We start from the raw sequence: 18,821 nt of genomic DNA on the forward strand, positions 1-18,821 counted from the left end.
GTTGACTGGGTCCTTCTCCCTTTTACTGTGTTGACTGGGTCCTTCTCCAGTCCTACTGTGTTGACTGGGTCCTTCTCCCTCCTACTGTGTTGACTGGGTCCTTCTCCCTCCTACTGTGTTGACTGGGTCCTTCTCCAGTCCTACTGTGTTGACTGGGTCCTTCTCCCTCCTACTGTGTTGACTGGGTCCTTCTCCCTCCTACTGTGTTGACTGGGTCCTTCTCCAGTCCTACTGTGTTGACTGGGTCCTTCTCCCTCCTACTGTGTTGACTGGGTCCTTCTCCAGTCCTACTGTGTTGACTGGGTCCTTCTCCCTCCTACTGTGTTGACTGGGTCCTTCTCCAGTCCTACTGTGTTGACTGGGTCCTTCTCCCTCCTACTGTGTTGACTGGGTCCTTCTCCCTCCTACTGTGTTGACTGGGTCCTTCTCCCTCCTACTGTGTTGACTGGGTCCTTCTCCCTCCTACTGTGTTGACTGGGTCCTTCTCCCTCCTACTGTGTTGACTGGGTCCTTCTCCCTCCTACTGTGTTGACTGGGTCCTTCTCCAGTCCTACTGTGTTGACTGGGTCCTTCTCTCTCCTACTGTGTTGACTGGGTCCTTCTCTCTCCTACTGTGTTGACTGGGTCCTTCTTCCTCCTACTGTGTTGACTGGGTCCTTCTCCAGTCCTACTGTGTTGACTGGGTCCTTCTCCAGTCCTACTGTGTTGACTGGGTCATTCTCCCTCCTACTGTGTTGACTGGGTCCTTCTCCCTCCTACTGTGTTGACTGGGTCCTTCTCCCTCCTACTGTGTTGACTGGGTCCTTCTCCCTCCTACTGTGTTGACTGGGTCCTTCTCCCTCCTACTGTGTTGACTGGGTCCTTCTCCCTCCTACTGTGTTGACTGGGTCATTCTCCAGTCCTACTGTGTTGACTGGGTCTTTCTCCAGTCCTACTGTGTTGACTGGGTCCTTCTCCCTCCTACTGTGTTGACTGGGTCCTTCTCCAGTCCTACTGTGTTGACTGGGTCCTTTTCCCTCCTACTGTGTTGACTGGGTCCTTCTCCCTCCTACTGTGTTGACTGGGTCCTTCTCCCTCCTACTGTGTTGACTGGGTCCTTCTCCAGTCCTACTGTGTTGACTGGATCCTTCTCCCTCCTACTGTGTTGACTGGGTCATTCTCCCTCCTACTGTGTTGACTGGGTCATTCTCCCACTCCTACTGTGTTGACTGGGTCCTTCTCCCTCCTACTGTGTTGACTGGGTCCTTCTCCCTCCTACTGTGTTGACTGGGTCCTTCTCCAGTCCTACTGTGTTGACTGGGTCCTTCTCCAGTCCTACTGTGTTGACTGGGTCCTTCTCCCTCCTACTGTGTTGACTGGGTCCTTCTCCCTCCTACTGTGTTGACTGGGTCCTTCTCCCTCCTACTGTGTTGACTGGGTCCTTCTCCCTCCTACTGTGTTGACTGGGTCCTTCTCCCTCCTACTGTGTTGACTGGGTCATTCTCCAGTCCTACTGTGTTGACTGGGTCCTTCTCCCTCCTACTGTGTTGACTGGGTCCTTCTCCCTCCTACTGTGTTGACTGGGTCCTTCTCCCTCCTACTGTGTTGACTGGGTCCTTCTCCAGTCCTACTGTGTTGACTGGGTCCTTCTCCCTCCTACTGTGTTGACTGGGTCATTCTCCCTCCTACTGTGTTGACTGGGTCATTCTCCCTCCTACTGTGTTGACTGGGTCCTTCTCCCTCCTACTGTGTTGACTGGGTCCTTCTCCAGTCCTACTGTGTTGACTGGGTCCTTCTCCAGTCCTACTGTGTTGACTGGGTCCTTCTCCAGTCCTACTGTGTTGACTGGGTCCTTCTCCAGTCCTACTGTGTTGACTGGGACATTCTCCCTCCTACTGTGTTGACTGGGTCCTTCTCCCTCCTACTGTGTTGACTGGGTCCTTCTCCCTCCTACTGTGTTGACTGGGTCCTTCTCCCTCCTACTGTGTTGACTGGGTCATTCTCCAGTCCTACTGTGTTGACTGGGTCCTTCTCCAGTCCTACTGTGTTGACTGGGTCCTTCTCCCTCCTACTGTGTTGACTGGGTCCTTCTCCAGTCCTACTGTGTTGACTGGGTCCTTCTCCCTCCTACTGTGTTGACTGGGTCCTTCTCCCTCCTACTGTGTTGACTGGGTCCTTCTCCCTCCTACTGTGTTGACTGGGTCCTTCTCCAGTCCTACTGTGTTGACTGGGTCCTTCTCCCTCCTACTGTGTTGACTGGGTCATTCTCCCTCCTACTGTGTTGACTGGGTCATTCTCCCTCCTACTGTGTTGACTGGGTCCTTCTCCCTCCTACTGTGTTGACTGGGTCCTTCTCCCTCCTACTGTGTTGACTGGGTCCTTCTCCAGTCCTACTGTGTTGACTGGGTCCTTCTCCAGTCCTACTGTGTTGACTGGGTCCTTCTCCCTCCTACTGTGTTGACTGGGTCCTTCTCCAGTCCTACTGTGTTGACTGGGTCATTCTCCCTCCTACTGTGTTGACTGGGTACTTCTCCAGTCCTACTGTGTTGACTGGGTCCTTCTCCAGTCCTACTGTGTTGACTGGGTCATTCTCCCTCCTACTGTGTTGACTGGGTACTTCTCCAGTCCTACTGTGTTGACTGGGTCCTTCTCCAGTCCTACTGTGTTGACTGGGTCCTTCTCCAGTCCTACTGTGTTGACTGGGTCATTCTCCCTCCTACTGTGTTGACTGGGTACTTCTCCAGTCCTACTGTGTTGACTGGGTCCTTCTCCAGTCCTACTGTGTTGACTGGGTCCTTCTCCCTCCTACTGTGTTGACTGGATCCTTCTCCCTCCTACTGTGTTGACTGGGTCCTTCTCCAGTCCTACTGTGTTGACTGGGTCCTTCTCCATCCTACTATGTTGACTGGGTCCTTCTCCCTCCTACTGTGTTGACTGGGTCTTTCTCCAGTCCTACTGTGTTTACTGGGTCATTCTCCCTCCTACTGTGTTGACTGGGTCCTTCTCCCTCCTACTGTGTTGACTGGGTCCTTCTCCAGTCCTACTGTGTTGACTGGGTCCTTCTCCAGTCCTACTGTGTTGACTGGGTCCTTCTCCAGTCCTACTGTGTTGACTGGGTCCTTCTCACTCCTACTGTGTTGACTGGGTCATTCTCCCTCCTACTGTGTTGACTGGGTCCTTCTCCAGTCCTACTGTGTTGACTGGGTCCTTCTCCCTCCTACTGTGTTGACTGGGTCATTCTCCCTCCTACTGTGTTGACTGGGTCCTTCTCCCTCCTACTGTGTTGACTGGGTCCTTCTCCCTCCTACTGTGTTGACTGGGTCCTTCTCCCTCCTACTGTGTTGACTGGGTCCTTCTCCCTCCTACTGTGTTGACTGGGTCCTTCTCCAGTCCTACTGTGTTGACTGGGTCATTCTCCCTCCTACTGTGTTGACTGGGTACTTCTCCAGTCCTACTGTGTTGACTGGGTCCTTCTCCAGTCCTACTGTGTTGACTGGGTCCTTCTCCAGTCCTACTGTGTTGACTGGGTCCTTCTCCCTCCTACTGTGTTGACTGGATCCTTCTCCCTCCTACTGTGTTGACTGGGTCCTTCTCCAGTCCTACTGTGTTGACTGGGTCCTTCTCCATCCTACTATGTTGACTGGGTCCTTCTCCCTCCTACTGTGTTGACTGGGTCTTTCTCCAGTCCTACTGTGTTTACTGGGTCATTCTCCCTCATACTGTGTTGACTGGGTCCTTCTCCCTCCTACTGTGTTGACTGGGTCCTTCTCCAGTCCTACTGTGTTGACTGGGTCCTTCTCCAGTCCTACTGTGTTGACTGGGTCCTTCTCCAGTCCTACTGTGTTGACTGGGTCCTTCTCACTCCTACTGTGTTGACTGGGTCATTCTCCCTCCTACTGTGTTGACTGGGTCCTTCTCCAGTCCTACTGTGTTGACTGGGTCCTTCTCCCTCCTACTGTGTTGACTGGGTCATTCTCACTCCTACTGTGTTGACTGGGTCCTTCTCCCTCCTACTGTGTTGACTGGGTCCTTCTCCCTCCTACTGTGTTGACTGGGTCCTTCTCCCTCCTACTGTGTTGACTGGGTCCTTCTCCCTCCTACTGTGTTGACTGGGTCCTTCTCCCTCCTACTGTGTTGACTGGGTCCTTCTCCCTCCTACTGTGTTGACTGGGTCCTTCTCCCTCCTACTGTGTTGACTGGGTCATTCTCCCTCCTACTGTGTTGACTGGGTCCTTCTCCAGTCCTACTGTGTTGACTGGGTCCTTCTCCCTCCTACTGTGTTGACTGGGTCATTCTCCCTCCTACTGTGTTGACTGGGTCCTTCTCCCTCCTACTGTGTTGACTGGGTCATTCTCCCTCCTACTGTGTTGACTGGGTCATTCTCCCTCCTACTGTGTTGACTGGGTCCTTCTCCAGTCCTACTGTGTTGACTGGGTCCTTCTCCCTCCTACTGTGTTGACTGGGTCCTTCTCCCTCCTACTGTGTTGACTGGGTCCTTCTCCAGTCCTACTGTGTTGACTGGGTCCTTCTCCCTCCTACTGTGTTGACTGGGTCCTTCTCCCTCCTACTGTGTTGACTGGGTCCTTCTCCCTCCTACTGTGTTGACTGGGTCCTTCTCCCTCCTACTGTGTTGACTGGGTCCTTCTCCAGTCCTACTGTGTTGACTGGGTCCTTCTCCCTCCTACTGTGTTGACTGGGTCATTCTCCCTCCTACTGTGTTGACTGGGTCATTCTCCCTCCTACTGTGTTGACTGGGTCCTTCTCCCTCCTACTGTGTTGACTGGGTCCTTCTCCCTCCTACTGTGTTGACTGGGTCCTTCTCCCTCCTACTGTGTTGACTGGGTCCTTCTCCCTCCTACTGTGTTGACTGGGTCCTTCTCCCTCCTACTGTGTTGACTGGGTCCTTCTCCCTCCTACTGTGTTGACTGGGTCCTTCTCCCTCCTACTGTGTTGACTGGGTCCTTCTCCCTCCTACTGTGTTGACTGGGTCCTTCTCCCTCCTACTGTGTTGACTGGGTCCTTCTCCCTCCTACTGTGTTGACTGGGTCCTTCTCCAGTCCTACTGTGTTGACTGGGTCCTTCTCCCTCCTACTGTGTTGACTGGGTCCTTCTCCCTCCTACTGTGTTGACTGGGTCCTTCTCCCTCCTACTGTGTTGACTGGGTCCTTCTCCCTCCTACTGTGTTGACTGGGTCCTTCTCCAGTCCTACTGTGTTGACTGGGTCCGTCTCCCTCCTACTGTGTTGACTGGGTAATTCTCCCTCCTACTGTGTTGACTGGGTCCTTCTCCCTCCTACTGTGTTGACTGGGTCCTTCTCCCTCCTACTGTGTTGACTGGGTCCTTCTCCCTCCTACTGTGTTGACTGGGTCCTTCTCCCTCCTACTGTGTTGACTGGGTCCTTCTCCCTCCTACTGTGTTGACTGGGTCCTTCTCCCTCCTACTGTGTTGACTGGGTCCTTCTCCAGTCCTACTGTGTTGACTGGGTCCTTCTCCCTCCTACTGTGTTGACTGGGTCCTTCTCCCTCCTACTGTGTTGACTGGGTCCTTCTCCCTCCTACTGTGTTGACTGGGTCCTTCTCCAGTCCTACTGTGTTGACTGGGTCCTTCTCCAGTCCTACTGTGTTGACTGGGTCCTTCTCCCTCCTACTGTGTTGACTGGGTCCTTCTCCCTCCTATTGTGTTGACTGGATCCTTCTCCCTCCTACTGTGTTGACTGGGTCCTTCTCCAGTCCTACTGTGTTGACTGGGTCCTTCTCCCTCCTACTGTGTTGACTGGGTCCTTCTCCCTCCTACTGTGTTGACTGGGTCCTTCTCCCTCCTATTGTGTTGACTGGATCCTTCTCCCTCCTACTGTGTTGACTGGGTCCTTCTCCAGTCCTACTGTGTTGACTGGGTCCTTCTCCCTCCTACTGTGTTGACTGGGTCCTTCTCCCTCCTACTGTGTTGACTGGGTCCTTCTCCTTCCTACTGTGTTGACTGGGTCATTCTCCCTCCTACTGTGTTGACTGGGTCCTTCTCCAGTCCTACTGTGTTGACTGGGTCCTTCTCCCTCCTACTGTGTTGACTGGGTCCTTCTCCCTCCTACTGTGTTGACTGGGTCCTTCTCCCTCCTACTGTGTTGACTGGGTCCTTCTCCCTCCTACTGTGTTGACTGGGTCCTTCTCCCTCCTACTATGTTGACTGGGTCCTTCTCCCTCCTACTGTGTTGACTGGGTCCTTCTCCAGTCCTACTGTGTTGACTGGGTCCTTCTCCCTCCTACTGTGTTGACTGGGTCCTTCTCCCTCCTACTGTGTTGACTGGGTCCTTCTCCCTCCTACTGTGTTGACTGGGTCCTTCTCCCTCCTACTGTGTTGACTGGGTCCTTCTCCCTCCTACTATGTTGACTGGGTCCTTCTCCCTCCTACTGTGTTGACTGGGTCCTTCTCCAGTCCTACTGTGTTGACTGGGTCCTTCTCCCTCCTACTGTGTTGACTGGGTCCTTCTCCCTCCTACTGTGTTGACTGGGTCCTTCTCCCTCCTACTGTGTTGACTGGGTCCTTCTCCCTCCTACTGTGTTGACTGGGTCCTTCTCCCTCCTACTGTGTTGACTGGGTCCTTCTCCCTCCTACTGTGTTGACTGGGTCCTTCTCCCTCCTACTGTGTTGACTGGGTCCTTCTCCCTCCTACTGTGTTGACTGGGTCCTTCTCCAGTCCTACTGTGTTGACTGGGTCCTTCTCCAGTCCTACTGTGTTGACTGGGTCCTTCTCCCTCCTACTGTGTTGACTGGGTCCTTCTCCCTCCTACTGTGTTGACTGGGTCCTTCTCCAGTCCTACTGTGTTGACTGGGTCCTTCTCCCTCCTACTGTGTTGACTGGGTCCTTCTCCCTCCTACTGTGTTGACTGGGTCCTTCTCCCTCCTACTGTGTTGACTGGGTCCTTCTCCAGTCCTACTGTGTTGACTGGGTCCTTCTCCCTCCTACTGTGTTGACTGGGTCCTTCTCCCTCCTACTGTGTTGACTGGGTCCTTCTCCAGTCCTACTGTGTTGACTGGGTCCTTCTCCCCTCCTACTGTGTTGACTGGGTCCTTCTCCCTCCTACTGTGTTGACTGGGTCCTTCTCCCTCCTACTGTGTTGACTGGGTCCTTCTCCAGTCCTACTGTGTTGACTGGGTCCTTCTCCCTCCTACTGTGTTGACTGGGTCCTTCTCCCTCCTACTGTGTTGACTGGGTCCTTCTCCCTCCTACTGTGTTGACTGGGTCCTTCTCCCTCATACTGTGTTGACTGGGTACTTCTCCCCCCTACTGTGTTGACTGGGTCCTTCTCCCTCCTACTGTGTTGACTGGATCCTTCTCCCTCCTACTGTGTTGACTGGGTCCTTCTCCAGTCCTACTGTGTTGACTGGGTCCTTCTCCCTCCTACTGTGTTGACTGGGTCCTTCTCCCTCCTACTGTGTTGACTGGGTCCTTCTCCCTCCTACTGTGTTGACTGGGTCCTTCTCCCTCCTACTGTGTTGACTGGGTACTTCTCCCCCCTACTGTGTTGACTGGGTCCTTCTCCCTCCTACTGTGTTGACTGGATCCTTCTCCCTCCTACTGTGTTGACTGGGTCCTTCTCCCTCCTACTGTGTTGACTGGGTCCTTCTCCCTCCTACTGTGTTGACTGGGTCCTTCTCCCTCCTACTGTGTTGACTGGGTCCTTCTCCAGTCCTACTGTGTTGTTTAATGTTTTCCTCCTGGCCTGTCTGTCTGTCTGTCTGTCTGGCAGCGTTCCACAAGCCCAGTCCCCTCAGCCCCCCTCCCCGGCCGCCCCCCGCTGCTCATGCCCCTCTGTCTCTGCAGCATTCCAGCATCCTGTGGCGATGTCTGGAGGACCAGAGGAGCACAAGGCCCCTACGCCATCAGCCCCGTGAACAATGAGACCATGCTCTCTCTCTCTCTCCCGTTCTCCCTTACTCTTTTTCTCTCTGAACAGGCATGCTCTCTCTCTCCCCTGTTCTCCCTCACTTTTTCCTCTCTCAACAGGCATGCTCTCTCTCCGCTATCTCTTTTACTCACTCTACATCTCTCTCTCAGAGGCCCCGCCAGGGAGTGTGTGATAAAGAATTAATGCAGGCAGGAAGGCAGGCAGCAACAATTGTGGGAAAGTCGCTCTCTCTCTTCGTATCACGTAAAAGGAATTTCAGCAATTTGACTCAAAAACATACCATCATATTTGATGGAGGAAGAATAAGTCAGGATGGGTGGAGGGGCTTGTGTCAGGGGTATTGTGTGTTGTATAATGTACAGGAAAACAGCTATGGTCACTGAGAAAACCGTTTTAAGTAGGAATATCCCTGTAGTTTGGAGGGGTACAACCTCTATACCATACCATTATACAGTGCCTTCAGAAAGTTTTCACACCCCTTCTTGCCCTTTTCCACATTTTGTTGTGTTACATCCTGGATTTAAAAAGGACTACATTGTGATGTTCTAACACTGGCCTACCCACAATGCCCCATAATGTCAAAGTGGAATTATGTTTTTAGATTTTTTTTTTTACAAATGTATTACAATTGAAAAGCTGAAATGTCTTAAGTCAATAAGTATTTAACCCCTTATGGCAAGCCTAAATAAGTTTAGGAGTACACATTTGCTTAACAAGACACATAATAAGCTGCATGGACTCACTCTGTGTGCAATAATAGTGTTTAACATGATTTTTGAATGACTACCTCATCTCTGTACCTCACACATACAATTAGCTGTAAGATCCCTCAGTTAAGCAGTGAATTTCAAACACAGATTCAACCACATTCTAATGCCTCGCAAAGAAGGGCACCTACTGGTAGATGGGTAAAAAAACAAACAGACATTGAATATCCCTTTGAACATGGTGAAGTTATTAATTACACTTTGGATGGTGTATCAATACACCCAGTCACTACAAAGATACAGGCGTCTTTCCTAACTCAGTTGCCGGAGAAGAAGGAAACCGCTCAGGGATTCCACCATGAAGCCAATAGTGACTTTAAATCAGTTACAGAGTTTAATGGCTGTGATAGGAGAAAACTGAGGATGGATCAACAACATTGCAGTTACTCCACAATACTAACCTAAATGACAGAGTGAAAAGAAGGAAGCCTGTACAGAATAAAAACATTCCAAAACATGCATCCTGTTTACAATAAGGCACTCAAATAAAACGGCAAAGAATCTGGCAAAGAAATTAACTTTATGTCCTGAATATAAAGCGTTATGTTTGGGGCAAATCCAACACAACACATCACTGAGTACCACTCTTCATATTTTCAAGCATGGTGGTGGCTGCATCATGTTATGGGTATGCTTGTCATCGGCAAGGACTGGGGGAGTTTTTTAGGATAAAAATAAACTGAATAGAGCTAAGCACAGGCAAAATCCAGGAGGAAAACCTGGTTCAGTCTGCTTTCCAACAGACACTGGGAGACAAATTCACCTTTCAGCAGGACAATGTCCTAAAACACTAGGCCAAATCTACACTGGAGTTGCTTACCAAGACGACACGGAGTGGCCTAGTTAAAGTTTTGACTTAAATCGGTTTGAAAAGCTATGGCAAGACTTGAAAATGGTTGTCTAGCAATGATCAACAACCAATTTGACAGAGCTTTAATAATTTTGAAAAGAATAATGGGCAAATGTTGCACAATCCAGGTGTGGAAAGCTCTTAGAGACTTACCCAGAAAGACTGACAGCTGTAATTGCTGCCAAAGGTGCTTCTACAAAGTATTGACTTAGGGGTTTGAGTACTTTTGTAAATTAGATATTTCATTATTTCATTTTCAATAATTTTGCTAAAATTTCTAAAACATGTTTTCACTTTGTCATAATGGGGTATTGAGTGTAGATGGGTAAGAGAAAACAAAATCTATTTAATCCATTTTGAATTCAGACTGTACCAAAACAAAATGTGGAATAAGTCAAGGGGTATGAATACTTTCTGAAGGCGCTGTCATTCCCATAAGAACGTAGGGCTCACAGAAGGAGCTGAGGACGTCGCAAAACTCTCATTAAACTAGAGATTAAAGGAGGACCAGAGAGGTAGTAGGGCTGTAGTAAAGCTGTAGTAGGGCTGACCAGAGAGGTAAGGCTGTAGTAAAGCTGTAGTAGGGCTGCCCAGAGAGGTAAGGCTGTAGTAAAGCTGTAGTAGGGCTGCCCAGAGAGGTAAGGCTGTAGTAAAGCTGTAGTAGGGCTGACCAGAGAGGTAAGGCTGTAGTAAAGCTGTAGTAGGGCTGACCAGAGAGGTAGGGCTGTAGTAAAGCTGTAGTAGGGCTGACCAGAGAGGTAAGGCTGTAGTAAAGCTGTAGTAGGGCTGACCAGAGAGGTAAGGCTGTAGTAAAGCTGTAGTAGGGCTGACCAGAGAGGTAAGGCTGTAGTAAAGCTGTAGTAGGGCTGACCAGAGAGGTAAGGCTGTAGTAAAGCTGTAGTAGGGCTGACCAGAGAGGTAAGGCTGTAGTAAAGCTGTAGTAGGGCTGACCAGAGAGGTAGTAGGGCTGTAGTAAAGCTGTAGTAGGGCTGACCAGAGAGGTAAGGCTGTAGTAAAGCTGTAGTAGGGCTGACCAGAGTGGTAGTAGGGCTGTAGTAAAGCTGTAGTAGGGCTGACCAGAGAGGTAAGGCTGTAGTAAAGCTGTAGTAGGGCTGACCAGAGTGGTACGGCTGTAGTAAAGCTGTAGTAGGGCTGACCAGAGAGATAAGGCTGTAGTAAAGCTGTAGTAGGGCTGACCAGAGAGGTAAGGCTGTAGTAAAGCTGTAGTAGGGCTGACCAGAGAGGTAGTAGGGCTGTAGTAAAGCTGTAGTAGGGCTGACCAGAGAGGTAAGGCTGTAGTAAAGCTGTAGTAGGGCTGACCAGAGAGGTAAGGCTGTAGTAAAGCTGTAGTAGGGCTGACCAGAGAGGTAAGGCTGTAGTAAAGCTGTAGTAGGGCTGACCAGAGAGGTAAGGCTGTAGTAAAGCTGTAGTAGGGCTGACCAGAGAGGTAGGGCTGTAGTAAAGCTGTAGTAGGGCTGACCAGAGAGGTAGTAGGGCTGTAGTAAAGCTGTAGTAGGGCTGACCAGAGAGGTAAGGCTGTAGTAAAGCTGTAGTAGGGCTGACCAGAGAGGTAAGGCTGTAGTAAAGCTGTAGTAGGGGCTGACCAGAGAGGTAAGGCTGTAGTAAAGCTGTAGTAGGGCTGACCAGAGAGGTAAGGCTGTAGTAAAGCTGTAGTAGGGCTGACCAGAGAGGTAAGGCTGTAGTAAAGCTGTAGTAGGGCTGACCAGAGAAGTAAGGCTGGCTGGAGTCTATACCTCAGAGCTGCAGTGTTTTGCCAGGGGATACCAGGGCATGGGAAGGGGAGAGTTATCTGATGCTCAGAGGGAAACATATGGGATTCGGTCGCAAACCAGGTGCTAGCAGGCAGTATGTTGTACAGCTTAGGAAGGGAAGGGTTCTCTGATGCTCAGAGGGAAACATCTGGGCGGGTCGTAAACCTGGTGCTAACAGGCAGCATAATGATAACATTTACCAGGTCTGTATTTTATGGGCCCTATATAGACTTGACATAACTCTTCCCTTCCCAGATAACTCTTCCCTTCCCATGGCCTCCCGAGTGGCGCAGTGGTCTAAGGCACTGCATCGCAGTGTTAGCTGTGCCACTAGATCCTGGTTCGAATCCAGGCTCTGCTGTAGCCGGCCGCAACCGGGAGACCAATGGGGCGGCGCACAATTGGCCCAGCGTCGTCCAGGGTAGGGGAGGGAATGGCAGGCAGGGAGGTAGCTCAGTTGATAGAGCATGGCGTTTGCAACGCCAGGGTTGTGGGTTCGATTCCCACGGGGGGCCAGTATGAAAATAATAATAATGTATGCACTAACTGTAAGTCGCTCTGGATAAGAGCGTCTGCTAAATGACGTAAATGTAAATGTAAACATAAGTTGATTTAACATAGACTTAAGTTTTTTATTTTTTAAAGACTTAAGTCCGTGTTGAGTCTACTTATTTCCAGTCTGAATCGGGCCCTAAATGTTTAAACAAATAAACAATTTAAACATTTTGAATTTCAACCACAGAAAACTATGGAAGTCAATGAGGAATCTGTGATGTAATGTCAGTCACTCAGTAATGCTGTTGGAACTGGAGCGGAGACCAATGAGGGCAGAGACTTGAAAGCTCTATGTTACTAGGGAAACCCGTAGCTTCAAATGTCTGTCAACATCATGTGTAGATACAACAGTTCACTACATCCCTGTAGCAAACCATATGTAGCTGTCGTCATAGCCACGGCATTGCTCTTCCCCGGGGAATCCTGACTTGCATGAGTGCAATATGTAACAACCCTTTGCTGCTGGTTTTCAGAAACGCAGTTCAATTCAGCTTATTGTGGTCCAATGACTTGCTGCTTATTGTTATGAAAAATAACTCTGTCCCAGTCTGTAGTACCCCAGATAGCACTAACACATACAGCAGGAAGTCTGTCCCAGTCTGTAGTACCCCAGATAGCACTAACACATACAGCAGGAAGTCTGTCCCAGTCTGTAGTACCCCAGATAGCACTAACACATACAGCAGGAAGTCTGTCCCAGTCTGTAGTACCCCAGATAGCACTAACACATACAGCAGGAAGTCTGTCCCCGTCTGTAGTACCCCTGATAGCACTAACACATACAGCAGGAAGTCTGTCCCAGTCTGTAGTACCCCAGATAGCACTAACACATACAGCAGGAAGTCTGTCCCAGTCTGTAGTACCCCAGATAGCACTAACACATACAGCAGGAAGTCTGTCCCAGTCTGTAGTACCCCAGATAGCACTAACACATACAGCAGGAAGTCTGTCCCAGTCTGTAGTACCCCAGATAGCACTAACACATACAGCAGGAAGTCTGTCCCAGTCTGTAGTACCCCAGATAGCACTAACACATACAGCAGGAAGTCTGTCCCAGTCTGTAGTACCCCAGATAGCACTAACACATACAGCAGGAAGTCTGTCCCAGTCTGTAGTACCCCAGATAGCACTAACACATACAGCAGGAAGTCTGTCCCAGTCTGTAGTACCCCAGATAGCACTAACACATACAGCAGGAAGTCTGTCCCAGTCTGTAGTACCCCAGATAGCACTAACACATACAGCAGGAAGTCTGTCCCAGTCTGTAGTACCCCAGATAGCACTAACACATACAGCAGGAAGTCTGTCCCAGTCTGTAGTACCCCAGATAGCACTAACACATACAGCAGGAAGTCTGTCCCAGTCTGTAGTACCCCAGATAGCACTAACACATACAGCAGGAAGTCTGTCCCAGTCTGTAGTACCCCAGATAGCACTAACACATACAGCAGGAAGTCTGTCCCAGTCTGTAGTACCCCAGATAGCACTAACACATACAGCAGGAAGTCTGTCCCAGTCTGTAGTACCCCAGATAGCACTAACACATACAGCAGGAAGTCTGTCCCAGTCTGTAGTACCCCAGATAGCACTAACACATACAGCAGGAAGTCTGTCCCAGTCTGTAGTACCCCAGATAGCACTAACACATACAGCAGGAAGTCTGTCCCAGTCTGTAGTACCCCAGATAGCACTAACACATACAGCAGGAAGTCTGTCCCAGTCTGTAGTACCCCCAGATAGCACTAACACATACAGCAGGAAGTCTGTCCCAGTCTGTAGTACCCCAGATAGCACTAACACATACAGCAGGAAGTCTGTCCCAGTCTGTAGTACCCCAGATAGCACTAACACATACAGCAGGAAGTCTGTCCCAGTCTGTAGTACCCCAGATAGCACTAACACATACAGCAGGAAGTCTGTCCCAGTCTGTAGTACCCCCAGATAGCACTAACACATACAGCAGGAAGTCTGTCCCAGTCTGTAGTACACCAGATAGCACTAACACATACAGCAGGAAGTCTGTCCCAGTCTGTAGTACCCTGAGATAGCACTAACACATACAGCAGGAAGTCTGTCCCAGTCTGTAGTACCCCAGATAGCACTAACACATACAGCAGGAAGTCTGTCCCAGTCTGTAGTACCCCAGATAGCACTAACACATACAGCAGGAAGTCTGTCCCAGTCTGTAGTACCCCAGATAGCACTAACACATACAGCAGGAAGTCTGTCCCAGTCTGTAGTACCCCAGATAGCACTAACACATACAGCAGGAAGTCTGTCCCAGTCTGTAGTACCCCAGATAGCACTAACACATACAGCAGGAAGTCTGTCCCAGTCTGTAGTACCCCAGATAGCACTAACACATACAGCTGGAAGTCTGTCCCAGTCTGTAGTACCCCAGATAGCACTAACACATACAGCAGGAAGTCTGTCCCAGTCTGTAGTACCCCAGATAGCACTAACACATACAGCAGGAAGTCTGTCCCAGTCTGTAGTACCCCAGATAGCACTAACACATACAGCAGGAAGTCTGTCCCAGTCTGTAGTACCCCAGATAGCACTAACACATACAGCAGGAAGTCTGTCCCAGTCTGTAGTACCCCAGATAGCACTAACACATACAGCAGGAAGTCTGTCCCAGTCTGTAGTACCCCAGATAGCACTAACACATACAGCAGGAAGTCTGTCCCAGTCTGTAGTACCCCAGATAGCACTAACACATACAGCAGGAAGTCTGTCCCAGTCTGTAGTACCCCAGATAGCACTAACACTACACAGTTGAATGAACAACAATGTTATTTACTATTTCCTTATAGTTTACCCTCTGGTGTAGCCTGAATGCCAGTATGTTTCTGCCCCCTTGTGGACAGCTTGGCATGGCAGTGAGTGACAAGACAGTAGAAAAACAGACGTGTTGAAGCTATATAATATTCTTCCTTTAGGTTAGCTAGGTCGTGGAACTACGTATGATCTACGTCTCCATTGCATCTTATCCAGAAATGCGTAGGCAGGTCTTAAATTAAAGTTGAGCTAATTCTTCCCTTACTCCAGGCCCCTTGAAAGAATCCTCATAAATCAAAACCCTCCGTGTGTCCAACGTGGCACCCTATTCCCTATATAGGGCACTACTTTTGACCAGAGCTACTACCAAAGTAGTGCACTACATAGGGAATAGGGTGCCATTTGGGACAGAGAGTAGCTAGCTAAAGGTCTGCTCTGCCAAATTCCACTCTCCAGTTTGTTAGGCCTGACAGCCCCAGTAACCACGGTTACTAAATACCAATGTGAAAAACCTCTGGAATGGAGAGACTGGAGACTGAAGCGATACATATTTCTCTAAACACACGCGTCCCCAATACACAGAAAGGATGGAACAGAAAACACATAACAATACTACATTCCTCAAAAATTGGATTTATTTGGGGAATATTAACATTTTGTCTTTATTTCCCTTCATTCCAACACACACCCGGGGTACGTCCTAAATCGCACCCTATTCCCCATATAGTGCTATGGGCCTTGTTTGCGTGTGTCGTGGGAAAGGGTCGGGATGAGAGCCAAGGACACCCCTCCCTCCCTCCGTGGTGAGAGATGGGGCGGGACCTTGTGGAATCCTCACAGAGAGGATGACAGCTTCTCTCTCTCTCTCTCTCTCTCTCTCGTCCTACAGGGAGGGATGCAGTCACGCCAAAACCCCGAGGAGAGAGACCCCCACTCACACACGGCTGGCTGAGAGAATATGTACCTTGTACTTGTCAACAAGCGAGGACAGCATCTGAGCCATTGGAGAATGAGGTTTTGAATATTTTAAATAAATATTTATATATGTTTACAAACATAGTTCCATTCCATCTTGGGTATATGGATGACATCACAGGAGGCAAACTGTCAACAAAAAAACAAGCGCTGCTATATCACTGCAAAAATACATCCCACATCCAGAAATACAGACATTCTATTGGGTAAAAAGGAAAGAGATTGTCAAGGAGGAATCTGAGCAGCACTAACTGGGCTTAGCGAGACTGTACGTTTCTAAAGTGCTTTATAGGGGTACGGTTAGAACGTGTCTGGAAGGTCAAGAGGGTTAAGGTCTCTGGAAGGTCATGAGGGTTAAGGTTAGGAGGTGTCTGGAAGGTCATGAGGGTTAAGGTTAGGAGGTGTCTGGAAGGTCATGAGGGTTAAGGTTAGGAGGTGTCTGGAAGGTCATGAGGGTTAAGGTTAGGAGGTGTCTGGAAGGTCATGAGGGTTAAGGTTAGAACGTGTCTGGATGGTCAAGAGGTTTAAGGTCTCTGGAAGGTCATGAGGGTTAAGGTTAGGAGGTGTCTGGAAGGTCATGAGGGTTAAGGTTAGGAGGTGTCTGGAAGGTCATGAGGGTTAAGGTTAGGAGGTGTCTGGAAGGTCATGAGGGTTAAGGTTAGGAGGTCTCTGGATGGCCCAGGTATTTAGAAACGGTCCTGACGTTGTCCTGTCTCATGCCCTGGATGTGAGCGTCTAGTCTCTGGAGCAGCTCCTGGGATCGCAGGTTCTCCTCCTCCAGGAATCGGGATGCCACCGAGCCAGCAGGGGAACCCACACAACGCTCCTGGAGAACAGAAGGAGCTATTAGACACTATGGGTTGCACAATTCCGGTAACTTTCCCAAAATTACCAGGTTTTTCGGAAATGGCGGTTGGAAGATTCCAGGAATCTGGAGGGAATAAGCGTGAAATCCAGAATCCTCCAACTGGGATTTCTGGGAAACCTGGGAATTTGGAGAAAAGTTCGTGGAGATTTGACTCCCTAGACACAGTATTATATGGTCGTACTACCTGAAGACTGAAAAGGAGACTGGTCTTCAGAATGACCTTGTTCTGAAACAATTATATCCTGTTTTTTCCCCATTCGCAAAATCTCCCTGCTATTATCCTGATGAACTTTGACTAACATCACATCATGTTCTACTCCTCACTACACCAGCATTAGTCTCCTAGTCTCTGAACGACTGCACTTGTCTTTTCTTACCAGCACTGACTTTGTTGATAGCTGCTTTACTGAGGAAAGGGTTGTAAGTGGCTCTGGATAAGAGCATCTGCTAAATGACTAACATGTAAAATGCATCTTAACAGAGCAGCTGTATATAGTAACCACATGAGTCTGGCAGAGTGAGAGGACCTAAATTGTCACTGACAGGTAGCCTCACCATGGGTAGTGCGTCTTGGCTGGCCAGCAGGTGTAGAGCCTCCTCTGAACTGGAGAACTGGCCCTCAGCACCACCAGGTAAAGAGACAGGTAGAGGGGCAGGTCCATTAGGAACACAGACAAGGGCTGAGGCTGTCCCCCGGGCTAGCCTGCTCTCTCTACAGGCCGAGGAGGAAGAGGAGGAGGAGGAGGAGGGCCTGCGGTCCAGGGTCTGGCTGTGGTGTCTGTGAGAGGAGGAGAGGGCCTCTAGCTGTCGGAGGAGGTGCTGGATCTCCTCTTCGTAGTGCGAGGTGTTCTCCTGCATCCTGGTCTCCATGGCTAACATCTCCTCTCGGTGTCTCTGGTGCAGCTCCTCTTCAGTCCTACAGCGGGAACAGCACTGAGGTTCACTAAACATCTCAACGGAGAACAAAAATCATATTCACCAGGCTTTGTGTGGCCTGAGTGAGACTGCAGTGTGTGTGTGTCTCTGTAGTGTGTGTGTGTGTGTGTGTGTGTGTGTGTGTGTGTGTATGAGACTGCAGTGTGTGTGTGTGTGTGTGTGTGTGTGTGTGTGTCTGCAGTGTGTGTGTGTGTGTGTGACTGCAGTGTGTGTGTGTGTGTGTGTGTGTGTGTGTCTGCAGTGTGTGTGTGTGTGTGTGTGTGTGTGTGTCTGCAGTGTGTGTGTGTGTGTGTGACTGCAGTGTGTGTGTGTGTGACTGCAGTGTGTGTGTGTGTGTGTGTGTGTGTGTGTGTGTGTGTGTGTGTGTGTCTGCAGTGTGTGTGTGTGTGTGTGTGTGTGTGTGTGTGTGTGTGTGTGTGTGTCTGCAGTGTGTGTGTGTGTGTGTGTGTGTGTCTGCAGTGTGTGTGTGTGTGTGTGTGTGTGTGTGTGTGTGTGTGTGTGTGTGTGTGTGTGTACTGCAGTGTGTGTGTGTGTGTGTGTGTGTGTGTCTGCAGTGTGTGTGTGTGTGTGTGTGTGTGTGTGTGTGTGTGTGTGTGTGTGTGTGTGTGTGTGTGTGTGTGACTGCAGTGTGTGTGTGTGTGTGTGTGTGTGTGTGTGTGTGTGTGTGTGTGTGTGTGTGTGTGTGTGTGTGTGTGTGTGTGTGTGTGTGTGTGTGTGTGTGTGTCTGCAGTGTGTGTGTGTGTGTGTGTGTGTGTGTGTCTGCAGTGTGTGTGTGTCTGTCTGTCTGTCTACTGTAGCCTACCCGTCCTGTGCTTGTCGTGGGCCGACCCTGGACTGGTTGTGTAGCAGGGCTCTGTCTAGCTTGTCCTGCCAGGTCTGTGTAGAGGCCTCCTGGCGAGCCCTCACCTCCACCAGCTCCTGTCTCATCTGCCTGTTCTCCTGCTCCAAGCTACTCAGAGACGAGATGTAGCTCTCTCTCAGAGAGGCCAGGCAGGGGTCCCCTTTCTGGGGGGTAGGGAGAGAGAGAGAGGGAGAGATAGATGGAGGGGAGGAGAGAGAGAGAATGAAGGGGTTGAGAGAGAGAGAGAAAGAGAGTGATTGAAAAATAGGGCAAGAGAGAGTCAATGAAAAATCCATTGGGACTAAGGAAAAATATATTGTAGATTTGGACAACGTTCCAATGAAGTATAAAATCAGTCCAGACCTTAGTAGACCTCGACTCCACTCTCTCCAGCAGATCATTGAGATGTTGGTTCTCAATCTTCAGAGTTTCCAGGTGCACCTGAGTCCCCTGGACGGGACAGAGTAACAGAGCCACTGGCATAAGTATCACATTTTGGACAGTATGACGGAATTTGATGGTATTTGAATAATAAAAGTTCTACACTTGCTTAGTGAGTACTGCGTGACCCTACGGTGGCAACACATACATTC

The 18,821-nt window shown here is 49.8% G+C and overlaps 1 protein-coding gene across 2 annotated transcripts in view; it reads right to left on the reverse strand.

Moving 5' to 3' along the window:
- Positions 1–16,202: 16,202 nt before the first annotated feature.
- cep63 (centrosomal protein 63) overlaps positions 16,203–18,821 on the reverse strand; it is a 31,034-nt gene continuing 28,415 nt past the window's right edge. For both annotated transcript variants that reach the window (XM_041845209.2, XM_045223497.1), the window contains 4 exons: positions 18,592–18,678; positions 18,190–18,392; positions 17,007–17,367; positions 16,203–16,409 (listed from right to left, as the gene is read on the reverse strand). In XM_041845209.2, coding sequence (XP_041701143.2) covers positions 16,242–16,409; positions 17,007–17,367; positions 18,190–18,392; positions 18,592–18,678 — 819 coding nt within the window. In that variant the 3' untranslated portion in view covers positions 16,203–16,241. The remainder of the gene's footprint in view (positions 16,410–17,006; positions 17,368–18,189; positions 18,393–18,591; positions 18,679–18,821) is intronic.

The sequence above is a fragment of the Coregonus clupeaformis genome, chromosome 11, assembly GCF_020615455.1.
Source record: "Coregonus clupeaformis isolate EN_2021a chromosome 11, ASM2061545v1, whole genome shotgun sequence".
NCBI classification, from domain to species: domain Eukaryota; kingdom Metazoa; phylum Chordata; class Actinopteri; order Salmoniformes; family Salmonidae; genus Coregonus; species Coregonus clupeaformis.